This window comes from Phodopus roborovskii, unplaced genomic scaffold (assembly GCF_943737965.1).
Source record: "Phodopus roborovskii unplaced genomic scaffold, PHOROB, whole genome shotgun sequence".
In the NCBI taxonomy this organism is placed as follows: Eukaryota; Metazoa; Chordata; class Mammalia; order Rodentia; family Cricetidae; genus Phodopus; species Phodopus roborovskii.
Window position 1 is genome coordinate 6,806,407 of NW_026126599.1, and position 24,443 is coordinate 6,830,849.

Consider the following 24,443-nt stretch of genomic DNA (forward strand, 5'->3'; position numbering starts at 1 on the left):
CGATTAAGCTTTGGACAGGTTCCATGTCTGGGTGGCCGTCTGTGACACTGAGCCTATACAGATTCGTGTGTTACACCTGTGCTCATGTGCACAGTGCTGGTTTTATAGAGACTACTTGGCCACATAACCCACCTCTGGGGACGTTCTAGTTTTTTCTCTGTTGCTGTGACCGAACACAGGTTAGGGAGGGGAGGATTTATTTTGGTTTATAGCTTTACAGACCGTCACTAAGGGAAGCAGAAACTGGAGCAACAACCCTTGCTGGCTCGTTCCCACACTCGTACTTAGCTAGCTCTCATGGTGCCACCCACCGTGGGCTGTGCCCTCCTGTACCAGTTGATCAAAGCAGTTCCCCGCAGATAAGGCACACAGGCCAGACTGATGTGGGCATCGCTCACTTGAGACACTAGAATGTCTCAAATTGACAGCTCTGAGGTGGAGGTTGTACTAATGGCCAAGTGTTCTTTATGGGTTGGGACTTAGACATGCCTGGTGGATGAGGCTGCACTGCCAGCTTCTTTCCTGCCGAGCTGGGGAAGAATTTTGTCCTTATTTTTAAAACTCTTTCAGCACTTGACATACAATCTTGAATTATTCACTCTGAGAAAGAATTCTTTTAAAAAAACATGTTTGCAGTCGTGCGGTGGTGGTGCACACCTTTAATCCCAGTACTTGGGAGGCAGAGGCAGGCGGATCCGTGAGTTTGAGACCAGCCTTGTCTACAAGAGCTAGTTCCAGGACAGCTTCCAAAGCCACAGAGAAACCCTGTCTCAAAAAACAACAAAACAAACAAACAAAAAAAAAAAACAAAACAACAACAACAAAAAAAAAAAAACCCAATGTGTGCATGTAACAAAGTCTTACCATTTCTTCCTTGCACAAGAATTCTGAAACCATGGTTTTAACTTTTGACTTAGGAAAGAACCACAGTCTATTACACCCTGTACGAGGGCTGTTGATACGTGAGGGTGGAAGGCGTGTCTTGCTTCAGAGTGTCTAACTACTGTGTACTTTCTGATTATCGTGCCTGTACTGTCTTGTTAACCCAATAACCCTGCCTGTGTTTGAGTATGTGGGAAGTGTCTCTGCCAATGACATCAATAGAAAAAGATGATTTTCCTCCCCATCCTCAGGAGAGCATTTCAGAGTGCGGGAGGTGTTCCTTGTCTCCATTCTGTCAGTTTGAGGTGAGAGCAACCTTATCTAAGTCAGTTATGACTTGCAATGTGAAGAACACTTGATTTTTCCTTTTTCTTTTTTCTCCTTGCGTTTGGTTGCCCGTTTTTTCATGCTGTGACTTTTGTTTTGGTTCAGCCTGCCATGGAAGGGGTAGAGGTGAGAACCGCAGTGCAGCTGCAGGACGGGGTTGTTGTCGCATTTGGTTTTGCTGTGACTTCGTTAGCTGTGTTGTGATCCTGTAGTGGACAGAGTGCCTTGTGCCCTTGAGTGCGGTGACCTGTACTGTCTTGTCTGTGGCGGAGCTGTCGTAGTATTGCTGTGAACTGTCCGGATGCCAAGCATGTTCTTCTCTATTAGGACGTTTAAGCCAGACCCTAAGCTCTTGTGTTTTCTGTGTGTCAGAATTGCAGTCTCTCAGTGCTAGCTAAGACTGAACAGACTCCCCTGTCCTAGCGTTCATGACAAGCACAAGCCTCCAGCAGCCTTCTGAGAAGAAAATCCTCACAGGATATCCAGGCCTGCTACAAGTTTGGAGTGGTTGCACCCTCTATCACACTCATGACTTACCAGTTCCTCAGACTGGGTAGAAGCTGTTTGCCCAACACATACACCTGCTCTCATGCATGCCCGCCCCCACACACTGATCCAGTTACAGCACTGTGCCTTTGGACAGCCAAGCCGAGCTACCCCTCCTCTGTAAAATGGGGATGGTAATGCCTCTGGCAGACTTAAAGAAAGCAAAGGATAATTTTTCAGTGTTTCTGCTTTAAAAAGGAAGAGAGAGAGAGAGAGAGAGAGAGAGAGGGGAAAGAAAACTATGGTATAAATTACCATTTTTTAAACCTAACTCCAGGAGAGAATTTGTTCTCTTTAAAGACCTAAATACCTATTGGTAGGGTGAGGTGATACGAGCAGTTTATTTACAGCTGGGTTCCTACTTTTATCAGTGCCATCTCATCCTGGCTTCAGGCTCCTGCTGTCCAGTGTCTGTCATCCCCATTTTATCCCTCAGAGCCGTAGACACTCACACATGGTACATGGTGGTGCCTCTGGGCTCTTCCCTGCCCGGTGGCCAGGGAGAAACGACCCTTCACAGCAGGACACCTGACCTGAGACTGGGGTGTTGGGATGACCCTCGGAGCAGCCCAGCACCGAGTGGTCTACACATGGTACAGTGCAGAGCCCAGCAGTCCCCCGCACTAACAGGACCCAGCGCAGCCATTTGTCAGCTCTGTCTCCAGCCTGGCTGACGTGCTCAGCACCAATCCCAGTTATTACTCAGTTTCTGGATAAACTCTTTTTGAACTTCCTTGGCTAGGTTTTGAGGGCAGAAAGATTCTGTGCTCTCAGAACTTGATGTCTGAGAAATCCACATGATGCTGTGGATGGCATTCTCACACCCAGGTGTGACTGATGGCCCTTGCCTCCATGAGAAGGGCTAGCTAGGTGACACATGTCAGTGGCCTGAAGACAAAAGGCATAGAAAACACATCAGGCACACTGAGCCCTATCCCCCAGAGACAGATGAGCTAAAGGTCAAGGAGGGCAGTGAGTTTCCTCAGGACAAAACAGAGCTGTGATCTAAGTCTGGTAAGTTGTGGCTTTTCCATGTTAACTCTTTGCTTCGGTGGCCAGCCTTGTGAATGTAGCTAGATAGTAGTAGGGTCTGTAGTGATCACTCTCTCTCATTCACAGAACTAATGGACCTGTTTATGGTTTCTGGCTTTCTTTATTAGGAGATGAAGATTTGCTCGGCGATTATAAACCTTTTCCATCTGATCCCAGCTGCACCTCAGACGCTGGTCAAGCCTTTGCTGGAAGTTGTGATGAAGACGGAACGCGCCATGCTGATTGAGGTATGGTTAGACTGAGGGTTAATTCTGATTTGCTTCCGTGTATTTCTTGGAACATTTTTATTTTGTTATTTACTTTTAAATGTATTCACTTGACAATTTTATACTATATAGAATCTCTTCTGATCATATGTACCCCTCCCCCACCCACTCCAATTTCATGTCTTTTCGTTGTGTTGTCTTTCTGTTTGGTTGTGTTTAGGACCCACTGAGTTTGTCCAGACCACCTTCATAACCTTGTTAACATGAGTTCCTGTGTGAACTGGAGCATGGGCAAACACACCAGTGGCTGTATGGCTGACTGTTTTATTTAGTTATTTTTGGTGGGGTTTTTCTTTAGTTTAGTTAACTTTATGTCTTAAAAATCAGTTGACAATTTTATATATTACATACAATGCATTATGATGAATTTCGCTGGTGCCCTTTCTTACTCCCTCCCACTCCTGTCAGCCCTCTCCCATAACTACAGTCCCTTTTTGAACTCTTTTTTTTTTTTGAAGGGGAGTATTTTTTGTGACCTGTTGAGTTTAACCAGGACCAGCCTACTGACCACAGGAATGATATAGCCCACTGGAGCCTAGTGGGCTCACCAGTCATTTCAGTCATGATGATAATGATGACCCTATTTCCCAGAATCCATCAGTAGCTGGTAGTCCTGCAGAGAGGGCTGGGGCCCCATTAGCTACAGTTGCATCCATGACTGGCTGCTGACAGGCCAGGCTTGTGCAGCTCAGCCCCTGTGAGATTATCACTGCAATGGCCGTGCCACATCCATCTCCCTGTTTCTGACTTTTTTATGCTTTTGTCTATTCCTAACTTGCAATCACCTCTGCCCCTTAGAGGGAGGGGTGAGAATGCCCAGTTAGGACTGGGAACTCATTTATTCTGATTATCGGCTCCTTGGGCTGCCCAAGACTCGCTATCACTCTTGTTAGGTATAAAGACAAGCTTCTCTTTTAAGACCGAGAGGAGCCTTTGTCTGGCTTTGTGGTCGACAGGGGGTCTTTTTAAACAAAAAAACAAAACAATTGTTGGAAAGCATCTTTTTTTTTTTTTTTTTTTTCCTTGCCTGTCTGTGTGTTGTGTGGGCATACACATATCAAAGTGAAAATGTGGAGGGCAGAGAACAACTTGCAGGTTTTGCCAAGTATCCCAGGCTAGACTTAACCTTGGAGCCATCCTTTGCACTTAGCCTCCCAAAGCCCTGGGATGATAGGAGTGTTCTGCTGTGCCTGGCTCATTTTGTTAAAATAATTTAAATGAGAAAATTTGACAGTATAAAGATATTGCTATTAGTACTTAATTATGGTGTAGTTGAAGAGGTTTGCATTATTATCATGGTGACAGCTAAAAGGCCTTTGAGAAGGATGGTGTGGGTTGCATTTCTGCCCCTCTGTTTTGTAGGCAGGCAGTCCATTCAGAGAGCCTCTTATCAAGTTTCTGACACGGCACCCCTCTCAGACAGTGGAACTGTTCATGATGGAAGCAACATTGAACGACCCCCAGTGGAGCCGAATGTTCATGGTAGGAACCAAAGGACTGCAGTGTGTCCTTGTGGAGTGCTGTCAGCTAACGAGCTCAGCCTCTCATGGATCCACGTCTCACTACTGAATGAGAGACATCCTGGCTTTGTGTTTCTCAGCGATCTGGATTTCAGGAGCAGCAAAGCTGCAACCCAAGAGTTAGTTGGGAGGATTTTGGTGGTTGAAACAAAAGAATACAGTTAGGATTATAAATTTACAACCAAAAAATAGGATTGCTGTTGGAAAACATCGCTTTTTTTCCCCTCTGTTTGTTTATGTGTGTGTTTATGCCATAGTACATGTATAAAGGTCAGAAGAAGAAAGCTTTCAGGAATTGCATGCCTTCATCTACCACATGGGTCCTAGGAGTCAAACTCAGGTCATCAGGCTCAGTGGCAGCATCTTTAACCACTGAGCTGATTTGTTGGTTCTGAAAACATCATCTTATTTTTTTTTAAAGGATTATTTGTATGTGTATTGTGTGCATGTGGATGCTTTGTCTGCATGTGCATCTGTCCACTAGGAAAGGGCCTTGGGTCTCATGGGAGTACAGTTATAGATGGGTGCTGGGATTTGAACTTGGGACCTCTGGAAGGAAGAGCAGAAGTGCTTTTAACTGCTGAGCCATCTCTCCAGCCCAGCATCTTTTTATTTATTTTTTTAACATTTTGGAGGGGGAGTCCCTGGATGGCCTGGGACTAGCTGTTCTCTGACTCCCGAGTGCTGGGATTAAAGGTGAGCGTCACCACTCCCAGCCAGTAACAGCTTTTCTAAAAAAGGTGCTTACCGTGTTTTGTTTTTGTTTGCCTTCATGAAGGATGACGAGGAATGGTAGAGTTGTGTTCTCCCACCATTGTGAGTTTGATCTGATCCAAGCAGCTTTCTTCATTCTTTTGCTTTCAGAGTTTCTTAAAACACAAAGATGCCAGACCTCTGAGGGATGTGTTGGCAGCAAACCCCAACAGGTTCATCACCCTCCTGTTGCCTGGTGGAGCACAGACGGCAGTCCGCCCTGGCTCACCCAGCACCAGCAACATGCGCCTGGACCTCCAGTTCCAGGCCATCAAGGTAGCACATCTTCGCTAGAACCCAGAGCGCCTTTGGTCAGGCTGAGCTGCAGGTCCCTGGTGATTGCCTCTTTCCTTACAGATCATAAGCATCATTGTTAAAAACGATGATGCCTGGTTGGCCAATCAGCACTCTCTGGTGAGCCAGCTGAGGCGAGTGTGGGTAAGTGAGACCTTTCAAGAAAGACACCGCAAAGAGAACATGGCTGCCACCAACTGGAAGGAGCCCAAGCTTCTGGCCTTCTGTCTGCTGAACTATTGCAAGTGGGTACATTGGCTTCTTCGTCCCAAAAACCTAGATTGTGGCCTTGTCCCTGATGTACCTGGTCTACAGATAGTGTAGTCAGATTTGTTAGAGGGTGGATGGTAATTCAAATCTTTAAAGTGTGAGTCAGGGGTCTGAGGAGGGGAATCATGCTTTGCCCCCATGAGGACCTGAGTTCAGATCCCCAGAAACCTATAGAAATGGCGGGTGGGTGTGGCAGCCTACCAGTAATTCCAGCCTTAGAAGGCAGAGAGCAGAAATGGGAATCCCAGGGCAAGCTGGCTAGCAGAATTAGCCCTAATCAGTAGGTTCTGAGTTTCATTGAGAGAGATAGTCTCCACTAATGAAGTAGAAGAGCAGTCTAAGATGACTCCAGACACCAGCCTTGGTTGGGCCTCCTATATACATGCAAAATCATGCATGTGCACATGCATGTCACACAGGTGAAAAATGGAAAAAGAAAGGGAAAAGGTGCAAATCTCTGTTCTGTGTAGTTAGTTACAGAATTAGTCTCAAGTTAACTTCTTCTCTGTCCTGGCCCTTCAGAAGGAACTATGGAGACATAGAGCTGCTGTTTCAGTTACTCCGAGCCTTCACTGGTCGCTTCCTCTGCAATATGACCTTCTTGAAAGAATATATGGAAGAAGAGATCCCCAAAAATTACAGCATTGCTCAAAAGCGAGCTCTCTTTTTCCGCTTTGTAGAGTTTAATGACCCCAACTTTGGAGATGAACTGAAAGCAAAGGTGAGTCCCATCATTAATGGGAGGTGGCAGTGGGTACTGGGGCTCTTCCTAGGGAGCCTGGGATCTATTCCTGATGAGCCACAGCTCTGCAGATGCTCATGTAGTGGGCCTGTCTGAGTGCTGTTGCTGAACAACACAGGGAAGGTCCTGCCATGAACCAGTGTTCCTTTCCATGTGTTCAGAAATAACTTGTCTGAAGGGAGAAGAGAAAGCCAGGCTGAGACTGGCACTCTTCCTGAAGTTTCAGGCTGCCTCTGGCAGTTGCCATTTGGCCAGAAGTCAAGATGAGCAATTTCTGTCTTGATCAAGTCCTACCTTGATGGTGCAAGATGCTGCTGCTTTACCCACCCCACTCCCCACCTCCCCCAGAAAGTTTGCACAGCTCTATTCTGCTTCATGTTTTTTCTTCCCCTAGGTTCTGCAGCACATCCTGAATCCTGCTTTCTTGTACAGCTTTGAGAAGGGGGAAGGAGAACAGCTCTTAGGACCTCCTAACCCAGAAGGAGACAACCCAGAGAGCATTACCAGTGTGTTTATAACTAAGGTGGCGTCCCCAGGAGCACCTCTGTGTGGCTTGCCCTTGCAGATGGGTGAATGTGTATGCCTGTGGTAGGGCTTATGGGAATAAGACTTTCCTTGCGGCTCACCTCACGTGTGTTTGTCTGTGTCATGTGTTTCTGTATCCATGTGTGTCTGCGCATGCACGCATGCATAGAAATAGAAGTCAGAGGACAATTTGAGGGGGTTCGAGTTGTGGTTTATGGGACTTGAACCAAGGTTGTAAGCCTCGGCATCGAGTGTTTTTATCCATTGAGCCATCCCTCAAGTCCCCAAAAGAATATTTTTAAGGTTCAGACTTGTATATGATCATAATTAAAATCTAAAGATGAGTTCCTGCTTTGGTGTCAGGTCCTGGACCCTGAGAAACAAGCAGATATGCTGGATTCCCTGCGGATCTACCTCCTGCAGTATGCCACGTTGCTGGTGGAGCATGCCCCCCACCACATCCATGACAACAACAAGAACCGCAACAGCAAGCTGCGCCGTCTGATGACCTTCGCGTGGCCCTGTCTCCTCTCCAAGGCTTGTGTGGACCCTGCCTGCAAATACAGTGGACACCTGCTGCTGGCACACATCATTGCCAAATTCGCCATACATAAGAAAATCGTCCTCCAGGTGCCTCACAGGGCTCCCTTTTGTCTCATGTTCTTATCTGTTCCCCGATGGGTACTCCTTGCTGTGTAAACAGACTCATCTGCTCCTTTCCTGTTGTCTTTCCCCAAAGCCACTAAAAAAGAAGGCGGGAGGCACCCATTCCCAACTTATATAAACGAACTATTACTATTCGATTCTCAGACTTGTAGAGAAAAATAGTTGAGGATGACAGGAACTGAGGACAACCCAGAAGTTCATGAGGATAGGTTCTAACCCTAGCCCAGGCTGTCCTGGAACTTGCTGTGATCCTCCTGCTACAGCTCTCCCCTTCTCCCCCAACTCTGCCACCGAGTGGAAGCCACTGTGTAACAGGGACAGACTTCAGTTTGAGTGAAGGAATCGCTGTGAATGGGGAAGGTGGTTGCACAGTGCACATCCAAGGATGGCTCTCTGCTGGAGCATCTCCAGTGTTTCCAACCACAGTGGCGTCCTTGGTTAGTGTGTGTTTATCACACTGAAAATCTGTGTTAGTGTGTGTTTTTTCACATTGAAGAACTGACAGGGCATTAAAGACAAACTCTGTAGTGTGTACACCCATCCTGGGATGTTTATTCCTCCCTTGTTGCTCAGTCCCGTGTTCCTTTACCTTCTGGCTTACATTCCCCTGGGCAACCTAGTTTGTAGCATTAAGCTTCCTGGTTCTTTGGAATTGTTTATTTTACTTGGTTGTTTATGTGTATGTGTTAGAGAGGGGAAGAGAAATATGTGGGGATGTTTATATGCTACAGCACACCTGCTAGTCAGAAAATAACGTCAAGAGTTGATTTCTTTATCTTTGTGTAGATTGTAGGGATTAAACTCTGGTCGTATGTGGCCCTTAATGTGCTAAGTCATCTTGTGGGCTTCTAATTCTGACCTTCCTGTGAAAACAATCCTAAAAATAATTTATGTAGGTGAGAGTTTGACCTGCATGTATGTATGTGGGTGTGTGTGTATATGGTATATATGCATATGTGTTTTCCTATATATGCATGTACAAACCTACACACATACACCATTTGGGTACAGTGTACACAGGGAACAGAAGAGGCATCAGATCCCCTGGAACTTGCATTTGTTTTTCTAGGTTTTCCACAGTCTTCTCAAGGCTCATGCAATGGAAGCCCGAGCGATTGTGAGACAAGCCATGGCTATTCTGACCCCAGCAGTTCCAGCCCGCATGGAGGATGGACACCAGATGCTGACGCACTGGACCAGGAAGATCATTGTGGAGGAGGGCCACACGGTCCCACAGCTGGTGCACATTCTTCACCTCATAGTGCAGCACTTTAAAGTATGTAAAGGGACAGCAGATGTGTGTGGTGCAGTCTCAGATGCTGGCTTCGAGCCGCTACTCTGTCTGTAATAAGGGTGGCCACTCGCCTTTTAGTAAAAGCTAAGGAGGTGTCGGCCCCTGTGTCTGCAGGTGTACTACCCGGTGCGGCACCACTTGGTACAGCACATGGTCAGTGCCATGCAGAGGCTGGGCTTCACACCCAGTGTCACCATTGAGCAGAGGCGGCTGGCTGTGGACCTGTCTGAGGTTGTTATCAAGTGGGAACTGCAGAGGATCAAGGACCAGCAGGTAGGACTGTCAACCTCTGCTGTCATCTCCCACTGGCTCCTTATACATCTCTTGGATGTCAGGCAATAAAATTGGTGTTCTTGGGTGTTTTTTTTTTTTTCAGCCGGATTCTGACATGGACCCGAACTCCAGTGGAGAGGGCGTCAACTCTGTATCGTCCATTAAGAGAGGACTGTCTGTAGATTCTGCACAGGAGGTGAAACGCTTCAGGGCAGCCACCGGGACCATCAGTACAGTAAGAACTTGTGCTTTCCTTCTGTTCTCTTGAGACTCCGCATAAATTTTATGAATTTTGAGCATTCTTGGGCCAACTGCTCAAGAGGCAGCTGGGAACTAGGGGTGGCCTAGGGCATGGCATTCACTGGAGGTCTTTCTCATTTCCTGACTCTCTTCTTCAGTGGCTTAGTAGTGCTATCAGAGGTCTGCTAGTTATTTGCAATAAAGTCTACAAGAGGAAGCTGGGTTGTGGCACAGCCTAGACTCCCACCAGCAAGGGGCTGTGAACATGGCCTGGTGATGGAGTACTTGCTTAGAATCCAGCAGTAAGGCTAGAGGTGAGCTCAGCAGTAAAGCACCTGCCTAGGCTCCCCCAGTGAGGGGCCGGGGCGTGTCTCAGGAATAGAACATCTTCCTAGAATCCCCCAGGGAAGGACTGGAGGTGTGGCTGACTAGAGAGAGCTTGCCCAGCGTGTGTAAGGCCCTGAGTCCTGCTCATAGCAAACTAAAAACTAAAAAACAACTCTTTGAAGTGAAATGTTGAGAATATATGTCCACTTTCAAGACAGGGTTCCTCTGTGTAGCCCTGGTTGTCCAGGAACTTGGTCTGTAGACCAATCTGGCCTTGAACTCACAGAGATCTGCCTGTCCCTGCCTCTTTAGTGCTTGGATCAAAGGTGAGCGCCACCACTGCCTGATCACTTTATTGTTTTTTAAAAAGACAACTCCCCTATTTTATTTTTATTTATTTATTTATTTATTTATTTATTTATTTATTTATTTGAGAGCAGCCTTCTAGAGGGTCTTGGCCATCACCCCTTTACTCATGGTTGGTATCTGGCTTGGAGCACTGGCCTGGTTGACAGCACTTTCTCCAACTCTTACTTGTCTACCTGCTTAGGTGTTTCCACAACTGCCCAGGACTCCCAAGTGTGGAGACCTGGGCCCATTCCTGCCTTGCCTGTTTCCTTCTCCCCCAGCATCCATCACCTATACCATCTACCATCGGTTAGGTTCTGCAGCTCCCTCCCTCTTCCAATGGCTGCTTCCATTTCCCTCGCTGGTGATAGTGCTCTTCACAGAGCAGAATACCAAAAGCCTTTCTTTTTACCTTAAATGAGGGGAAGCAAGGTAAAGGGTGTGTCGGGCTTCTGTACTATTTTTGCAACTACCTTATGAATATTGGATCATTTAAAATAAAAATGCCTTGCTGGTCCTTTACAGAGCCCTGCTGGTGGCATACCTCCTTCACTGTGCCCTCGCACAGGTCTTCCTGCAGTGCACAAACTCCAAGCCTACTCTACCCCGTCTGCTGGCTCTAATGCTTCTACTGAGAGTCAGTTTCTTCCCTGCCTCCGGCCTCTTCTCAGGGACTCCCATCTTTTCATGGCCATGTTCTTTCTCTCTGATTGTCTGTCACACGAACCATCGCTCCTCACTGCCAGTTAGTGCATTAGGTCATGTGCCCCTGCCAGAACTGTGTACTCCTTCATGCCCAGAATCTGGGAAGTGCCTGTACTTGTTAGCTGGCGGGATGAGTCAGCAACCCGTGGGAGATGCTTTCTGTGGGGTACCTTCCACGTTAAAGGACGGTCCTTTTCTAGGTGTTCGGGAGGAGCCAGTCACTGCCAGGAGCTGACTCTCTTCTTGCCAAGCCCATTGACAAGCAGCACACGGACACCGTGGTGAACTTCCTCATCCGAGTGGCTTGCCAGGTATGGGACTGTGACCCTGCAGCATGGTGTCTGTGACCAGGTCTGAGAGCAAGTCTGCCACCTTATGCCCTGTTGTCCTTTTATTATGCCTGGCTTATGTTTCTGTAGTTTACTATGTACCTCAGGCTGGCCTCCCACTTGGACCTTCTGAATGCTGGAATTACAGGTGTAGGCCACACTTGGCTGCCTGTGTCTCTCTGTTGGTAGGCATGTCTGTGGTAATGAAATAATGGCATGATTTGGGGGGAAAATTATCATCTATTTGATAAGTCACATAGAAGTCACAGGACAATGTGTGGGAGTCAGTTCTCTTTCCATCACATGGGAATTCAGGCACCCTTAGTGCCCAGCCACCCCATCCCACTGAATCTTATAGTTTGCAGCACCTTGGTGTAGTTAAGGGATCTTGACCAGTTACTCCACTTCCTTGTTTTCTGTGCTGTATCAAGTGGGACATGGTACATGGTTCGTGGCATTCAGTCGACTAGTCTGCAGGGATCTGTGAAGTTTGCAATTATTTATAGCAGTGACTATAGCTTGGGCTCACTGATCATATCAGTATTTATGTTCTCACCGAGTTTCCCGTGAATCTATTTCTGAAACATCATTTTTCTCCCCCAAAATCTAATGTAAATGAAAATTTTCTTAGAAAAAAAATTGGGGGTAGTCGTGCTATAGACATGGCTCAATAGTTAAGAGTACTGTCTACACCTTAGGACCTGCTTTGATTCTCAGCACCCACATGTGGTTCATCATCTGTAGCTCCAGTTCCAGAGGATTCATCACCCTCTCCTGGCCTTTGCAGGCACCTGGCATGTCCGTGGTAGACTGACATACATGCAGGCAAAACACTCAGACACATAGTCTCCAAAAAAATTAGTTTTTTTTTTTTTCCCCCTTAATTTAGGCCTGGGTTCCTCGTTCCTTAAAACTGTCAAAGAGAATACAGTATTTTGTGAAATACTGGAGAGTGCTATGAATTGTGAAGAATCCTGAGCTGTCCAACCAGAAGATCCCTTTTTCCTTGCAGTGTGAGGGGTTCTGTGTGCAGGTATCCCTCTTCGGGAAGTAGGGGCCCTGCTCTCAGTTACTGCAGAGGAGTGTGTGCCTGAAGAGACCCAGAGGCAGAAAGAAAGCCAGGTGGTGGAAATTGCATTGGTGCAGAGACTTTTGGGGAAACAGTCCCTGTTCTTCCTGTACCTGTAAGCCGGTGTTCCGGTGACCAACCACTTGGCATTTTTGTAGGTCAACGACAACACCAACACTGCAGGGTCGCCCGGAGAGGTGCTCTCTCGCCGCTGTGTGAATCTTCTCAAGACTGCTTTACGGCCAGATATGTGGTGCAAGTCAGAGCTCAAGCTGCAGTGGTTTGACAAGCTGTTGATGACTGTGGTAGGTGTGGGGGTGTCAGTCGATGCTGTCACCTGGCTTGGTATGGATCTCTCTTCTGGGCCTGAGTCTAAAACTCAAGCTTTGATATGTGCCCACTCTGTGGCGTCTTCCGCTCTGTCTTGTGTCTTGATGAACATGGCTTTGACCTTCTGTTCTCAGTAAGCCCAGAGTGCTTACTAGATCAGTAATGTCTTTCATATTTCAAATACATCTTCCTTCATTTCTTTCCTTCCCTTCCTCTCTCCCTCCCTTCCTCTTTCCCTCCCTCCCTCCCTCCCTCCCTCCCTCCATCCACCCATCCCTCCCTCTCCCCCACTTCCTCCCTCCTCTGCATGTCTTACATTGACGTAGCTGGCTTGGTATAAACTGTTGTGGTTGACTAACATAATATTCTTTACAATGAGCTAGGATTTGTAAAGCATTTTCTCAATAAACTAAGCCCTGCATAGGCAGCTGATGAGTTGGTTCCCTTCCTGGTTGTCTCTGTGGCTTCTTTTCTTGGAAACCTTTATTTTTGGGTTTTCTGATGGCAGCAAAAGCCTGGTCCATGCCATTGCCATGTCAGGTTCTCTTTATATAGTTGTTTGCTGGAATTGGAAAACTTTCACTCTTGAACTTAAGGCCCAGCATAGCTGCCTGCTGTTTGGTTCTACAAAGAATTAGAACACTGCTGTCTTAGGTTTAAAAGGCTACCAGGGCCTCATGCTGCAAACCAAAGGCCTGGTTCTTACTGGTTGCCTGAAGTCCTCATTGCCCTTTGAAAAAGTAACTATCTTTCCTGTCAGGGCCAGCTGTTACAGCTCACTTCCGGGACACCATTGCTGTGTTCCTAGGTAACTGCTGGGACCTGCCCTCACTGTTGTACACACATGATAATGTGTGTAAGCCACAGGGTTGGAAGTTTCTAGAAGCTGTGCCTATGCTTTCTACAAACAGTTTTTATTTTTAATGACATTGGTACATTGGTTACATGATGCAGTTTGGAAAACATGTCTCTTGGGACAGTTTTTGTTTTGTTTTGTTTTTGTATTTTAAGTAAATAGGCCAACAGAAGCATTCTGCAGTTTCCTTTTCATTTTAGTCCAAATTTTAGTGACTTAAGTGATATTTAGTATTGAATACCAATATCTTAATGACCTCTTAAAGAGGTTTAGCTAAATTTTTACATCACATTCTAGGGGACCCAGCCTTATAAAAGTCCCACTGTGCATGGTGGTCACATGCTGTGACAGCATTACCCATGTTCAATTCTCACTGGCTTTCTACTTTTTCCACATACTTGATGACATCCACTTAACCTCACCTGAGAGTGGCCTGTTTTCCCATTGCAGGAGCAGCCAAACCAGGTGAACTATGGCAATATCTGCACAGGGTTGGAAGTGCTGAACTTCTTGCTAACTGTGCTGCAGTCGCCAGCCATCCTCAGCAGCTTCAAGCCCCTGCAGCGGGGCATTGCAGCTTGCATGACTTGTGGGAACACCAAAGTGCTGCGAGCCGTCCACAGCCTCCTCTCTCGCCTGATGAGCATTTTCCCTACAGAGCCAAGTAAGCAACCCCTCTCCCACGCCTCTCCTTTCAGGAGACCGGTCGACCCCGGGTCTGTTGCTTGAGAGTCCTCATCCTGTAGTTTGAACATTGTTTTCCCATTTTGTTGTACTCCTGACATTACTTTTTGTTTCGTTTTTGAGATGGGGATCTCGCTATGTAGCTCAGGCTAGTCTTGAAGTCTCAGAGACTCACCTTCTCTGCCTCCTGAGTGCTGGGATCAAAGGCGTGCGCCACCATCACCAGCCTCTCAATCTCTTTTTTAAAACATTTGACGTGAAAACTTAATGGTAATATGCTGTTTTGTTTCTGTTTTGAACTTATTTCTTCATCTGTTGGATTTTTTTCCAGGTATTTAAGGGAAGTTGGACTAAAGTATCATGACAAATGTTGAATAATTGGCAACTTGAGATAGTGTGTGTTCTGACTGAGGGTACTAGAGCGGTCAGGATGAGAGTTGTCCTCGTTGGTGTAACAATGAGAAGCACAGTGTCCTGAGGTGGAAGGAAGGGCACTGTGCTGCACACTCCAGCTAGAGCTTGATCTTGGGGGCTGTGTGGCCTAAAAGCCCTGAGCCCAGCTCCCTGCCTCACTTCCGTTTCAGGCACTTCGAGTGTAGCCTCCAAGTATGAAGAGCTGGAGTGTCTCTATGCAGCCGTAGGGAAGGTCATCTACGAAGGACTCACTAACTATGAGAAAGCCACCAATGCGAATCCCTCCCAGCTCTTTGGTGAGTACCTTGTGGTTTGCCCAGCAGTGGTTTACATGGCCTGTGGTCTCTGCTCCCTGGACAGCTGTCTTGGGAGTTCCTGGGAAGGGTTTTGGGCTGATGGGCTGTTTTGGAGTTCTGCATTGTGTCCAGCACTCGCGCTTTCTCTGAGTCTTTTGTTTGCTCTGCCCAAGTGCACACTTGGTTTGACGGGAGTTGCCTGTGCACTGGTGGGAGGGAGACTCACTGCCTCCTGGGCTGTGTCCACGGCCTGGTCAGCCATTCACAAGACTTGTCCTTGTCTGAGAGAGACAGCCTTAGATAATCAGGGCAGCTGGATCCCCACAAGTCCAGTGACTACCCGCCTGCCCCTTATCACTCTAGTTCTCATTTAGCTTAGAATTGAATTGGCACCATAAATGTTTTCCCTATCATATTGTCATTGTATAAACTTGGTAAATCAATATTTTCATTTAAACTAAGTTACCTATAAGCCTCTCCATTCATTAGTATTAAGTACTAATAGGTTGGCATGTATCATTTTCTCTTTTTACTTAATTTTTAGAGGTGAGTTGGGTCCCCCCCCCCCTTTTCTTTCTAAAACAAAGTTTCTTTCTATAACTATGGCTATCCTGGAACTCATTCTGTAGATCTGCCTGCCTCTGCCTCCTGAGTGCTGGAATCAAAGGAGTGTGTCACCACTGCCTAGCCTTATTTTTATTTTTAATTATGTTTATGCATGTGTATATGTGAGTACAGGGTACCCAAGGAGGCTAGAGGCATCAGATTCCCCTGAAGCTAGAGCTACAGGTGGCTTCCCAGCTTCCCAACAGTGGTTCTAAGAACCACCCCAAATCTTCCACGACCAGTATGTACTCTTAACCCTTGAGCTGTCTTTCCCTTCCCTGTTTATTGTTTCCTGTAAGTAAGAACATCTGTAAACCACCCTAGCTATGAAAATACTTGTGTCTGTGCCTGTGTTCTGAATAATTTTAGTCATTAATTTCACAAAAATCTATCTATTGCTTTCCAAAACTGGCTGTTTCTCTCTGAACTTCGGGACCCAGGTGTATTTGGTTCAATTAGTCTGTCTTCCTATTCCTACCGGGCTGCTCTAGAGCCAGCTGATTGGCTCTTGTGACTTTAAGTGGGGCCATCTTGTATGTTATGGCTCCTATTGCAGGGTAAAGGAAGATCTCTGCTTGTTCATTCTCCAAGGTGCCCAAAGGTTCCTCATTAGGGTGACCGCCATGGGCCCTGCCTCCCTCTGTAGGGTGACCGCCATGGGCCCTGCCTCCCTCTGTAGGGTGACCCCCATGTGCCCTGCCTCCCTCTGTAGGGTGACCCCCATGTGCCCTGCCTCCCTCTGTAGGTGACCCCCATGTGCCCTGCCTCCCTCTGTAGGGTGACCCCCATGGGCCCTGCCTCCCTCTGTAGGGTGACCCCCATGGGCCCTGTCTCCCTCTATCGGGTGACCGCCATGGGCCCTGTCTCCCTCTGTAGGGTGACCCCCATGGGCCCTGCCTCCCTCTGTAGGTGACCCCCATGGGCCCTGCCTCCCTCTATCGGGTGACCGCCATGGGCCCTGCCTCCCTCTGTAGGGTGACCGCCATGGGCCCTGCCTCCCTCTGTAGGGTGACCGCCATGGGCCCTGCCTCCCTCCTCTGTAGGTGACTACAGACTGGTATGGCACATGGTGAGGTGGGCCTGAGGTACTGGCCATGCCAAGCTCCTCCTTGTCTGTGGACTTAGCTCTGTCACTGTTATGTCCTTAGAGGAGAGCAGAATGGGACACATCCCAATTTCTTTTCATTCGTTTTTGTTTTTGTTTTTTTTTTACTACGTATTTTTATGTGCATTGGTGTTTTGCCTGCCCATATGTCTGTGTGAGGGTGCCAGATTCCCAGGAACTGGAGTTACAGATAGTTGTAAGATGTCACACAAGTAGAACCTGGGTGCTCTGGAAGAGCAGCCAGTGCTCTAACCACTGAGCCATTTCTCCTGCCCCTACACATCCCATTTGCATGCTGGACTCAGTTACCTGGCTTAAATCAGACTGGCTGTACAATGGCTGCTATGCAGAACCACATTTTAACAAGAGCATCCTAAAATTGTCCACACTTGGGATGCGGCGCCTATAAATGTTCTCTGATGGGTCTGTGATGTGACCCAGGAGTAGAGTTCAAGTTCTCTCAAGGTCAAGGTGATATTAAAGACCTGACTAGTGAAAGATTAGTTCTTGACAGACACTTGGTGTTCCCGTTCTGATCTTGGGCAATTTTTATAGCAGCATGAAATAAAATCCAAAAGCTTTCATGGTCAGATACCCTAGACTTTTTTCTTCCTAAGAATTTTCTTCCTGTCCTAAACATCATGGGATAAAAAGCTTTACTGAGGATAATTTGTCAAAGCCTAAAATTCAGATCTAACACGAAGGGAAGAATATTTTGTATTGAAGCACAGGTGTCAGCTCTGTAGGGTAGTGTCAAAAAAGTTAAGAATCAGGTTCACAATTCATGCTTCAGAATATGGACAGTGTACTGCAGGGAGGAACTCCCAGGGCTGGTAGAGTTGATAAATTTAAAAACATACTTTTGTTACTTAATTTGTGTGGGGGTTGGGTGTGTGTGTGTGTGTGTGTGAGAGAGAGAGAGAGAGAGAGAGAGAGAGAGAGAGAGAGAGAGAGAGAGAGAGAGAGAGAGAGAGAGGTCCAGGACCCACCTGTCTTCTGCCTCTGCAATGCTGGGTTTACAATTGCTCGTCACCTTTTCTGGCTTTAGGGTCTCCAACTTGGGTCCTTGGGCTTGCTAGGCAAGCCCTGTACTGATGGAGCTGTCTGCCCAGTACAGTTGTCACTTCGTAAAATAACTGCTGTTCTGCACTGCAGGGACACTCATGATCCTCAAGTCGGCCTGTTGCAACAACCCAAGCTACATCGACAGGCTGATTTCTGTCTTCATGCGCTCCCTCCAGAAGATGGTCCGAGAGCATTTGAATCCCCAGGCAGCATCCGGAAGCACCGAAGCAACTGCAGGTGACAGCGGGATGGGCCTGGGGTTCTTTCTCCACCGACTTCGTGGGTCATCAGGGCAGTGCAGGCCGCGTGTTAGAACACTACCGTGACCATGGGTTAATGTGAAGTTGTGATGCTAGACTCTTGTAACAGGTTTAAAGTCAAAACATGGCTTAGGCCGAAAATCTAGTTTAAGATTGTGAATGTAAGAATGAAAAGCAGCTGAAAGTGGTGAGTCCGTGAGGGCCTTCACCACAGCCACTGAGTTATCAGAGGGCTTTATGACACAGCTGCCATTTCTGAAGAAAGAGAGAGGTCAGGTTCCTGAACAGAGCCAAGACTCCTACTGACTGGGTGGTGGGAGTTAGCAGTGTGTTGTGTTTTTCATGGCTGCTGGAGGCTCCCCAGGACCCCAGTGCCAGGTAGCTTCAGGTAGGATGTGGAGAGGCTGGGGTCCCACACCGGCCCCATCACCTCTGTCACCCCACCCCCTTCTTGTGATCGGGGATGCTAGAGGGCACTTTGCAGGATGCAGCCAGAAAGAAGTGGCATTGCTTCAGTTGCTGGAGAAAAGGCTTAAGAGTGAAAACACTTGTGAATGTTTTCTTCAGGACAGTGGTTCCTTTAAGTACCTCTGTCGGGATTAGACCCAGGTCTTTGTCCTTTCTCTGCACAGCTGGAACAAGTGAACTGGTGATGCTGAGCCTGGAGCTTGTGAAGACTCGGCTGGCGGTGATGAGCATGGAGATGCGGAAGAACTTCATCCAGACCATCCTGACCTCCCTCATCGAGAAATCCCCAGATGCCAAGATCCTCCGAGCTGTGGTGAAGATTGTGGAGGAGTGGGTTAAGAATAATTCCCCAATGGCAGCCAATCAGGTGAGTTGGCAGGAGGGCCACACTCTGCCAGGTTGGCCCTCTCTTGAAACTCAGGAGCATAGAAGCAGTGCCCTCTTACCCCTCCTTCTGACACACACGTGAAACAAAAGGGTTGTTGGATAGTTCCCATAGTAGCTTTGCGGGCCAAGCAGATGAACTAACCAGCTACCCTTCTCACAGTGACTTTTCTTTTGTTTAAATGTTTTAAGTTTATTCTCTAATGGTGGTAGAGGGGAGCTATGAAATATTCTTGCTGGTGAGAGACTGTCATGTAGGAGGCTTCTGACTTGTTTCCAGAGGGAGTTGCCCTGCAGAGGGAGTACTGATGGTTAATGGTGTGTTGTGACTTTGAGCACTCAAAGATAATCACAGCCATCTTTGTTTTTTTGTTTTTTGTTTTTTGTTTATTTCCCCTCTTTAAAAATGAGCTGGCTTGATTGCAGTAAATAATACCGGTATTGGTAAAGTAGCAGGAGCTGGAGAGTTGGGATAGGTAGCTGTGAAGTGCTTTTGGTTTTGTGGTTTTTCAAGAAGTGTAATTGGTACTTTCTTTGGGGAAACCAATTTTGTAGACACCTACACTCCGGGAGAAGTCAATCTTGCTCGTGAAAATGATGACTTACATAGAGAAACGCTTCCCAGAAGACCTTGAACTGAATGCCCAGTTTTTGGACCTTGTTAACTACGTCTACAGGTAATCAGCACTGGTCACATTGCCTATGGTCCATGATGAGTTCCCCACCCAGCAGTGCGACTTCAATCTTGTACTTCCATCTAAATTGAGCACTCACTTTGGTATTAAAGTAACAAATCTTAATGGCACTTCTTTTTTTTTTTTTTTTTAAGATTTATTTATGCTTATGGGTGTTTTGCTTGCATGTATATATGTGCACTATCCTTGGAGGCCAGAAGAGGATATCAGATCCACTGGAACTGGTGTTATAGAGGGTTGTGGGCAGCCATGTGGGTTCAGGGAATGGAACCCAGCTCCCTAGAAGTGCAGCTAGTGATCTTAACCACTGGTCCATCTCTTCAGCACCCTTGGTAGCATTTATATGAGCCCTTGTAGAAGTGTTACTCAAGCCTTCATGGTGGAAACACACCTTGGTGTTACAGTGTGGGGGATCTGGTGTCCATGTCCATTATCTTGAACACTGATCCAGGTGGTCTCCTGGCTCTTACTTATATATCTTCTCTTACCTCCTCTCATTGCAGGGATGAGGCTCTTTCTGGCAGTGAGCTGACTGCAAAGCTTGAGCCTGCCTTTCTCTCTGGGCTCCGTTGTGCCCAGCCATTGATCAGGGCCAAGTTTTTTGAGGTTTTTGACAACTCTATGAAACGTCGTGTCTATGAGCGCCTGCTGTACGTCACCTGTTCCCAGAATTGGGAAGCCATGGGGAGCCATTTCTGGATCAAGCAGTGCATTGAGGTAGGGTGGGTGAACTCAGCCTCTGTGATTGAGAGAGCTGGGGCTTTTTTGAGGGGGCATAGATGACAGCAGGTTATCCTGTGGCCATGGCAGCTTATGAAAGAAAGCATTTAATTGGGTGTATGGTCCACAGGGTTACAGTCCTCAATGGTGGAGCTAAAGCATGGCAGCAGCAATAGCTGAAAGCTCACAGACCTCAAGCCACAAGGCTTGGAGTACACTGGGAATGGGAGCAGTCTTCAGAAACCAGAAACCCATTCCCAGTGACATACCCTCTCCAACAAGGCCACACCTCCTAATCTTCCCAAACAGTTCCACTAACTGGGGACTCAGCATTCTAACATGTGAGCCGATGGGGCCTGTTCTCATCAAACCGCTGCATCCCATAACACAAGGATGTACAGAAATGTCCTGTCATGTGCCTGGTTTTTGTCCCACTACAGGGGAGACAAAACAGGCCTTGCTGCTAATCATTAGAAGTAAGGAATTAAGACAACATTCTCTTCTTTAGTGGGCAAAGATTCCTTCTTCTTCACATAGAAACACCTTTAAATTCCATCCACCTAGAAAGTTGAATGGACATTGTGGTTATGGTCTCATCAGTCATGAACAGAGTGGGCAGCTTGCCAGTACTGTTGCTTTGGGTTCCTTGGTATGAGGATTTGGGGCAGCAGGCAGGTGTGTGCAGTCTGTGAAGTCCAGCCTGCAGAGGGCTTGGTGTTTCCCTGAAAGGCAAGTCTGCCATAAGCCCTGCAGGGGACTCATGGGTCACTCTCACTTACCGGCTTCGGGCACCAGGCAGCTCTGGTTTGTCTGGTTACTAGTACTTAGCAGATTCATATCTGTTTACCTAGAATGAATGAAGTCAGCTTTCCCCTTTGAGACAGCTGCAGCAAACAGTTTGTGAATTCTTTCTGATGAATGGAAGGGAATTTTGTCCTGGACCTCAGTGACAGCGGGCTACCACTGTCCCCATTTGTGAAGAATTGATGTTTTCTCAGTGTCTGGGGCAGCATAAGCAGTGGCCCTGTAGTGATCGTACAGTGGCAATGTCTTGGGGAAGTGCTGAGAACACAAGGGGACCACGTAGGCAGTCAAGGGGTGATTTCAATCCGCATCACAGGAGATCTTAGGTGTTCCAAGCCCACAGAAAGTGTGGACTGTTTCTCTGAGGCTGTGAGAAGTCTTTGAGGGGTTTGTAGAGAGGGGAGTCATGCAGCTAGCTGTGTGGAAAGATGATTTTGAGAGAGTGGGTTTGAAGGTGACCTAGGAGGTCCCCTGGGCTGGGCTTAGGGCTTTGCCACATGGAATAAGAGAGAAAAGTGAAGCAGAAGTCTCTGCCTGGATGATGCCTCTGGGGCAGAGGAGAGGATGCTAAGCAAAGGAAGTTGGACTAGGGGCAACTGGAAAGCAAGTTCAGACATGAAGCTAACCTGGGGTGGGGGTGCTGTAACCTGAGCTGTGGACCTGGGTTGTCGGCATGTGAGTGAGTGTCTGTTCTGATCTCTGAGTGTTCCTGGGTGTTCACACACTCCCAGTGCCAGGCAATTTAAGCTGGTGGTTTTTCCCATGATCCTTTTTAGCTCCTCCTGGCGGTGTGTGAGAAGAGCACAGCCATTGGCACCAGCTGCCAGGGAGCTATGCTCCCATCCATTACCAATGTTATCAACCTGGCCGACAGCCATGACCGAGCCGCCTTTGCCATGGTCACACACGTCAAACAGGAGCCTCGGGAGCGAGAGAACAGTGAGTCTAAAGAAGAGGTAAGTCTTCTGGGTGGTGGTGGTGCAGGCCTTTATTCCCAGCACTCAGGAGTCAGAGGCAGGCGGATCTCTGTGAGTTCAAGACCACCCTGATGTGCAACAGCTAGTTCCAGGACAGGCTCCAAAGCTACACAGAGAAAACCTGTCCTGAAAAACCAAAACTAAGTAAGTAAATAAATAAGCAAAGAAGAGGTGAGTCTTTGGCTGCCTGGACAGAGTTGCCACTCATTTTGAGTGGCAAGAGCAGTGCTCAGAGCTTGTTTCTGCCCAATAGCTGAGTGTGGTGCCTGAGTTTAGACTTTCTTGCCATTAAAATTGAGAAGCATCTTAGTTATCACACCCATTTGGTGACATCATTCTGTTCCAGTTCTGCGTAGAACAGAGGAATGGTTTTACCCTCTGTTGTGGTGCTGTGCTTGGACTAGAAATGATACCCATCATTTGGGGCCCAGTGCCAAGCCCTCCACAGCCTTCTGGGAGCCTTGTATATCTCCACCTGGTCCTAGATGGGCAGCGTGGAGCTGAAAGTGCATCTGAAGAAAAGCATTTCAGCCAAGGCTGGTACCTTAGTCTTCTTGGCTCTCTGTTCTTCTCATGAGAGGGCATATGCCAGCACTGTAGATTGGCTTTGGGAAGCACAACCTGTTGGGGTGCAGGTGTTAGAAGGACACATTAGCAACAGGGGAGAACACTTGTTTCCTTTGCTCTAAAGTGGGAGCTGGGCTGGGGTTGTAGCTTGGTTGGTAGAGTGCTTGCCTAGCACAAGTGAAGCCCTAGGTTTGATTCCCTAGCACAGTTCAGTTATAAGGAAGAAGTGTAGCTAATCAGGTCATTTGATAATGGTCTTGCTATAACCCGAGTGGCATCAGTAGCTATCTTTAGTGACTCATCAAGGGCAACATAGTGGATACTGTAGTTGACTTTGGGGGATAATTTCCTGATTTCATTGTTGACTGTGACTTTCAAGAAACTGGAGACAGAAAGTTCATTCTTGTTTGTGACATAGCAAACACTGGTCCAGGTATAACCTGATGGAGCAAGGCTGCTGGCCAGCCGTGTTGCATCTCAACACTTCCTTGATTCCAGTGAAGTTTGTACTATTTCATTTTCTCTAATTCAGAGACAAACATATGATCATCCTTCCACAGTTGTTTGAGAGAGAGATGTGCATTGGGGTACAGGGAGGCTCACTAGGTGTGAAAGCACCATGACATGTGGATGGAAATGCCAAAATGAAATGCATTCTGTATGCTAGCTAAACTCAGGGGAGAGGCAAGTTCTGGATGTGAGTGCTGGTCCCTGTTTATGTTTTAATTAAAGAGTGTTTAAGTATAGCAGATATCCTCCATCTAAAATGCTTAGAAACACACAAAATGTATTGCACATTTTGAGTGTTTTCTGGATTTTGAAAATTTAGTTCTTTTACTAAAGTTTTGCACCTGAGAACCCAAATTCTGAAGTCTAAAATGCTCTAACCCCCAAATTTGAGCACTCTGTGGTTGCTGCTGAAGTGTCATGTTTGATGCCTTTTACATTTTTGGTGGATTTCATATTGGGGTGCTCAGCTATACTCTGGGAAAAGCTTCTAGAAATCTAAGGAAAAAAAATGGCACTTGTTAAGAATGGAGCTGTGGAGCCCTAGCTTGTTGCTTAAGAGTACCTCCTGCCCTCTTAGAGGAGGCCAGGTCCCAGCAGCAGTGTGGCTCCCTAACACTTATTACTCCCACTCCAGGGGATCTGTGCTCTGTTCTGGCTCCCATGGACATCTGCACTCAGGTGCACATTCCCCACAGACATATGTATGCATAATTAAAGTCTTTTTTTTTAAGTAGCCAGTGGTTCATAGAAACTATGTTTGTTGGGTTCTTATGAACTTCTTGACCACCTCATTTCTTTGTGTCTCCTTTAGGATGTAGAGATAGATATTGAGCTGGCTCCTGGCGACCAGACCAGCACACCCAAAACCAAAGAACTCTCTGAGAAGGACATTGGGAACCAGCTGCACATGCTCACCAACAGACACGACAAATTCCTTGATACTCTCCGGGAAGTGAAGGTCTGTGGGAGAGTTTGGAAGTGGATATCTTACCCCCACCCCCATCCACACCAGTATAAGCTTTTCTCTCACTAGTTTCTCTTGAGGGTTTCTTCCTACCCCAGTTGAAACTATTATAGTGCTGGGAGAGTTTGGATTCAACATGTAATATAATGGAAGAAGCAGGGGAAATAGAGATATTGGTTTCTCCACTACTTACTGTCCTGTGGGAATGGTAAAAATCATTAGTGATGCCTGTAATGGGCAGTAACTCTGGGTTATTGTTCAGGTGTCTCAAATCAGGAGACGTAGGAAAGTGTGAAGACAGCCTGGTTC

The 24,443-nt window shown here is 47.1% G+C and overlaps 1 protein-coding gene across 12 annotated transcripts in view; it reads left to right on the forward strand.

Moving 5' to 3' along the window:
* Nucleotides 1–24,443, forward strand: part of Trrap (transformation/transcription domain associated protein) — a 95,217-nt gene that overhangs the window by 44,114 nt on the left and 26,660 nt on the right. For 8 of the 12 annotated variants that reach the window (XM_051205433.1, XM_051205439.1, XM_051205437.1 and 5 more), the window contains exons 32-53: nt 1,134–1,187; nt 1,315–1,335; nt 2,916–3,035; nt 4,437–4,556; nt 5,459–5,623; nt 5,705–5,886; nt 6,434–6,632; nt 7,048–7,176; nt 7,542–7,808; nt 8,914–9,120; nt 9,253–9,411; nt 9,515–9,646; nt 11,232–11,342; nt 12,588–12,734; nt 14,066–14,279; nt 14,884–15,009; nt 17,876–18,022; nt 18,678–18,880; nt 19,453–19,574; nt 20,096–20,309; nt 21,893–22,072; nt 23,982–24,128. In XM_051205433.1, coding sequence (XP_051061390.1) covers nt 1,134–1,187; nt 1,315–1,335; nt 2,916–3,035; nt 4,437–4,556; nt 5,459–5,623; nt 5,705–5,886; nt 6,434–6,632; nt 7,048–7,176; nt 7,542–7,808; nt 8,914–9,120; nt 9,253–9,411; nt 9,515–9,646; nt 11,232–11,342; nt 12,588–12,734; nt 14,066–14,279; nt 14,884–15,009; nt 17,876–18,022; nt 18,678–18,880; nt 19,453–19,574; nt 20,096–20,309; nt 21,893–22,072; nt 23,982–24,128 — 3,366 coding nt within the window. The remainder of the gene's footprint in view (nt 1–1,133; nt 1,188–1,314; nt 1,336–2,915; nt 3,036–4,436; nt 4,557–5,458; nt 5,624–5,704; nt 5,887–6,433; nt 6,633–7,047; nt 7,177–7,541; nt 7,809–8,913; nt 9,121–9,252; nt 9,412–9,514; nt 9,647–11,231; nt 11,343–12,587; nt 12,735–14,065; nt 14,280–14,883; nt 15,010–17,875; nt 18,023–18,677; nt 18,881–19,452; nt 19,575–20,095; nt 20,310–21,892; nt 22,073–23,981; nt 24,129–24,443) is intronic. The other 4 variants (XM_051205438.1, XM_051205445.1, XM_051205442.1 and 1 more) reach the window with 1 other exon arrangement.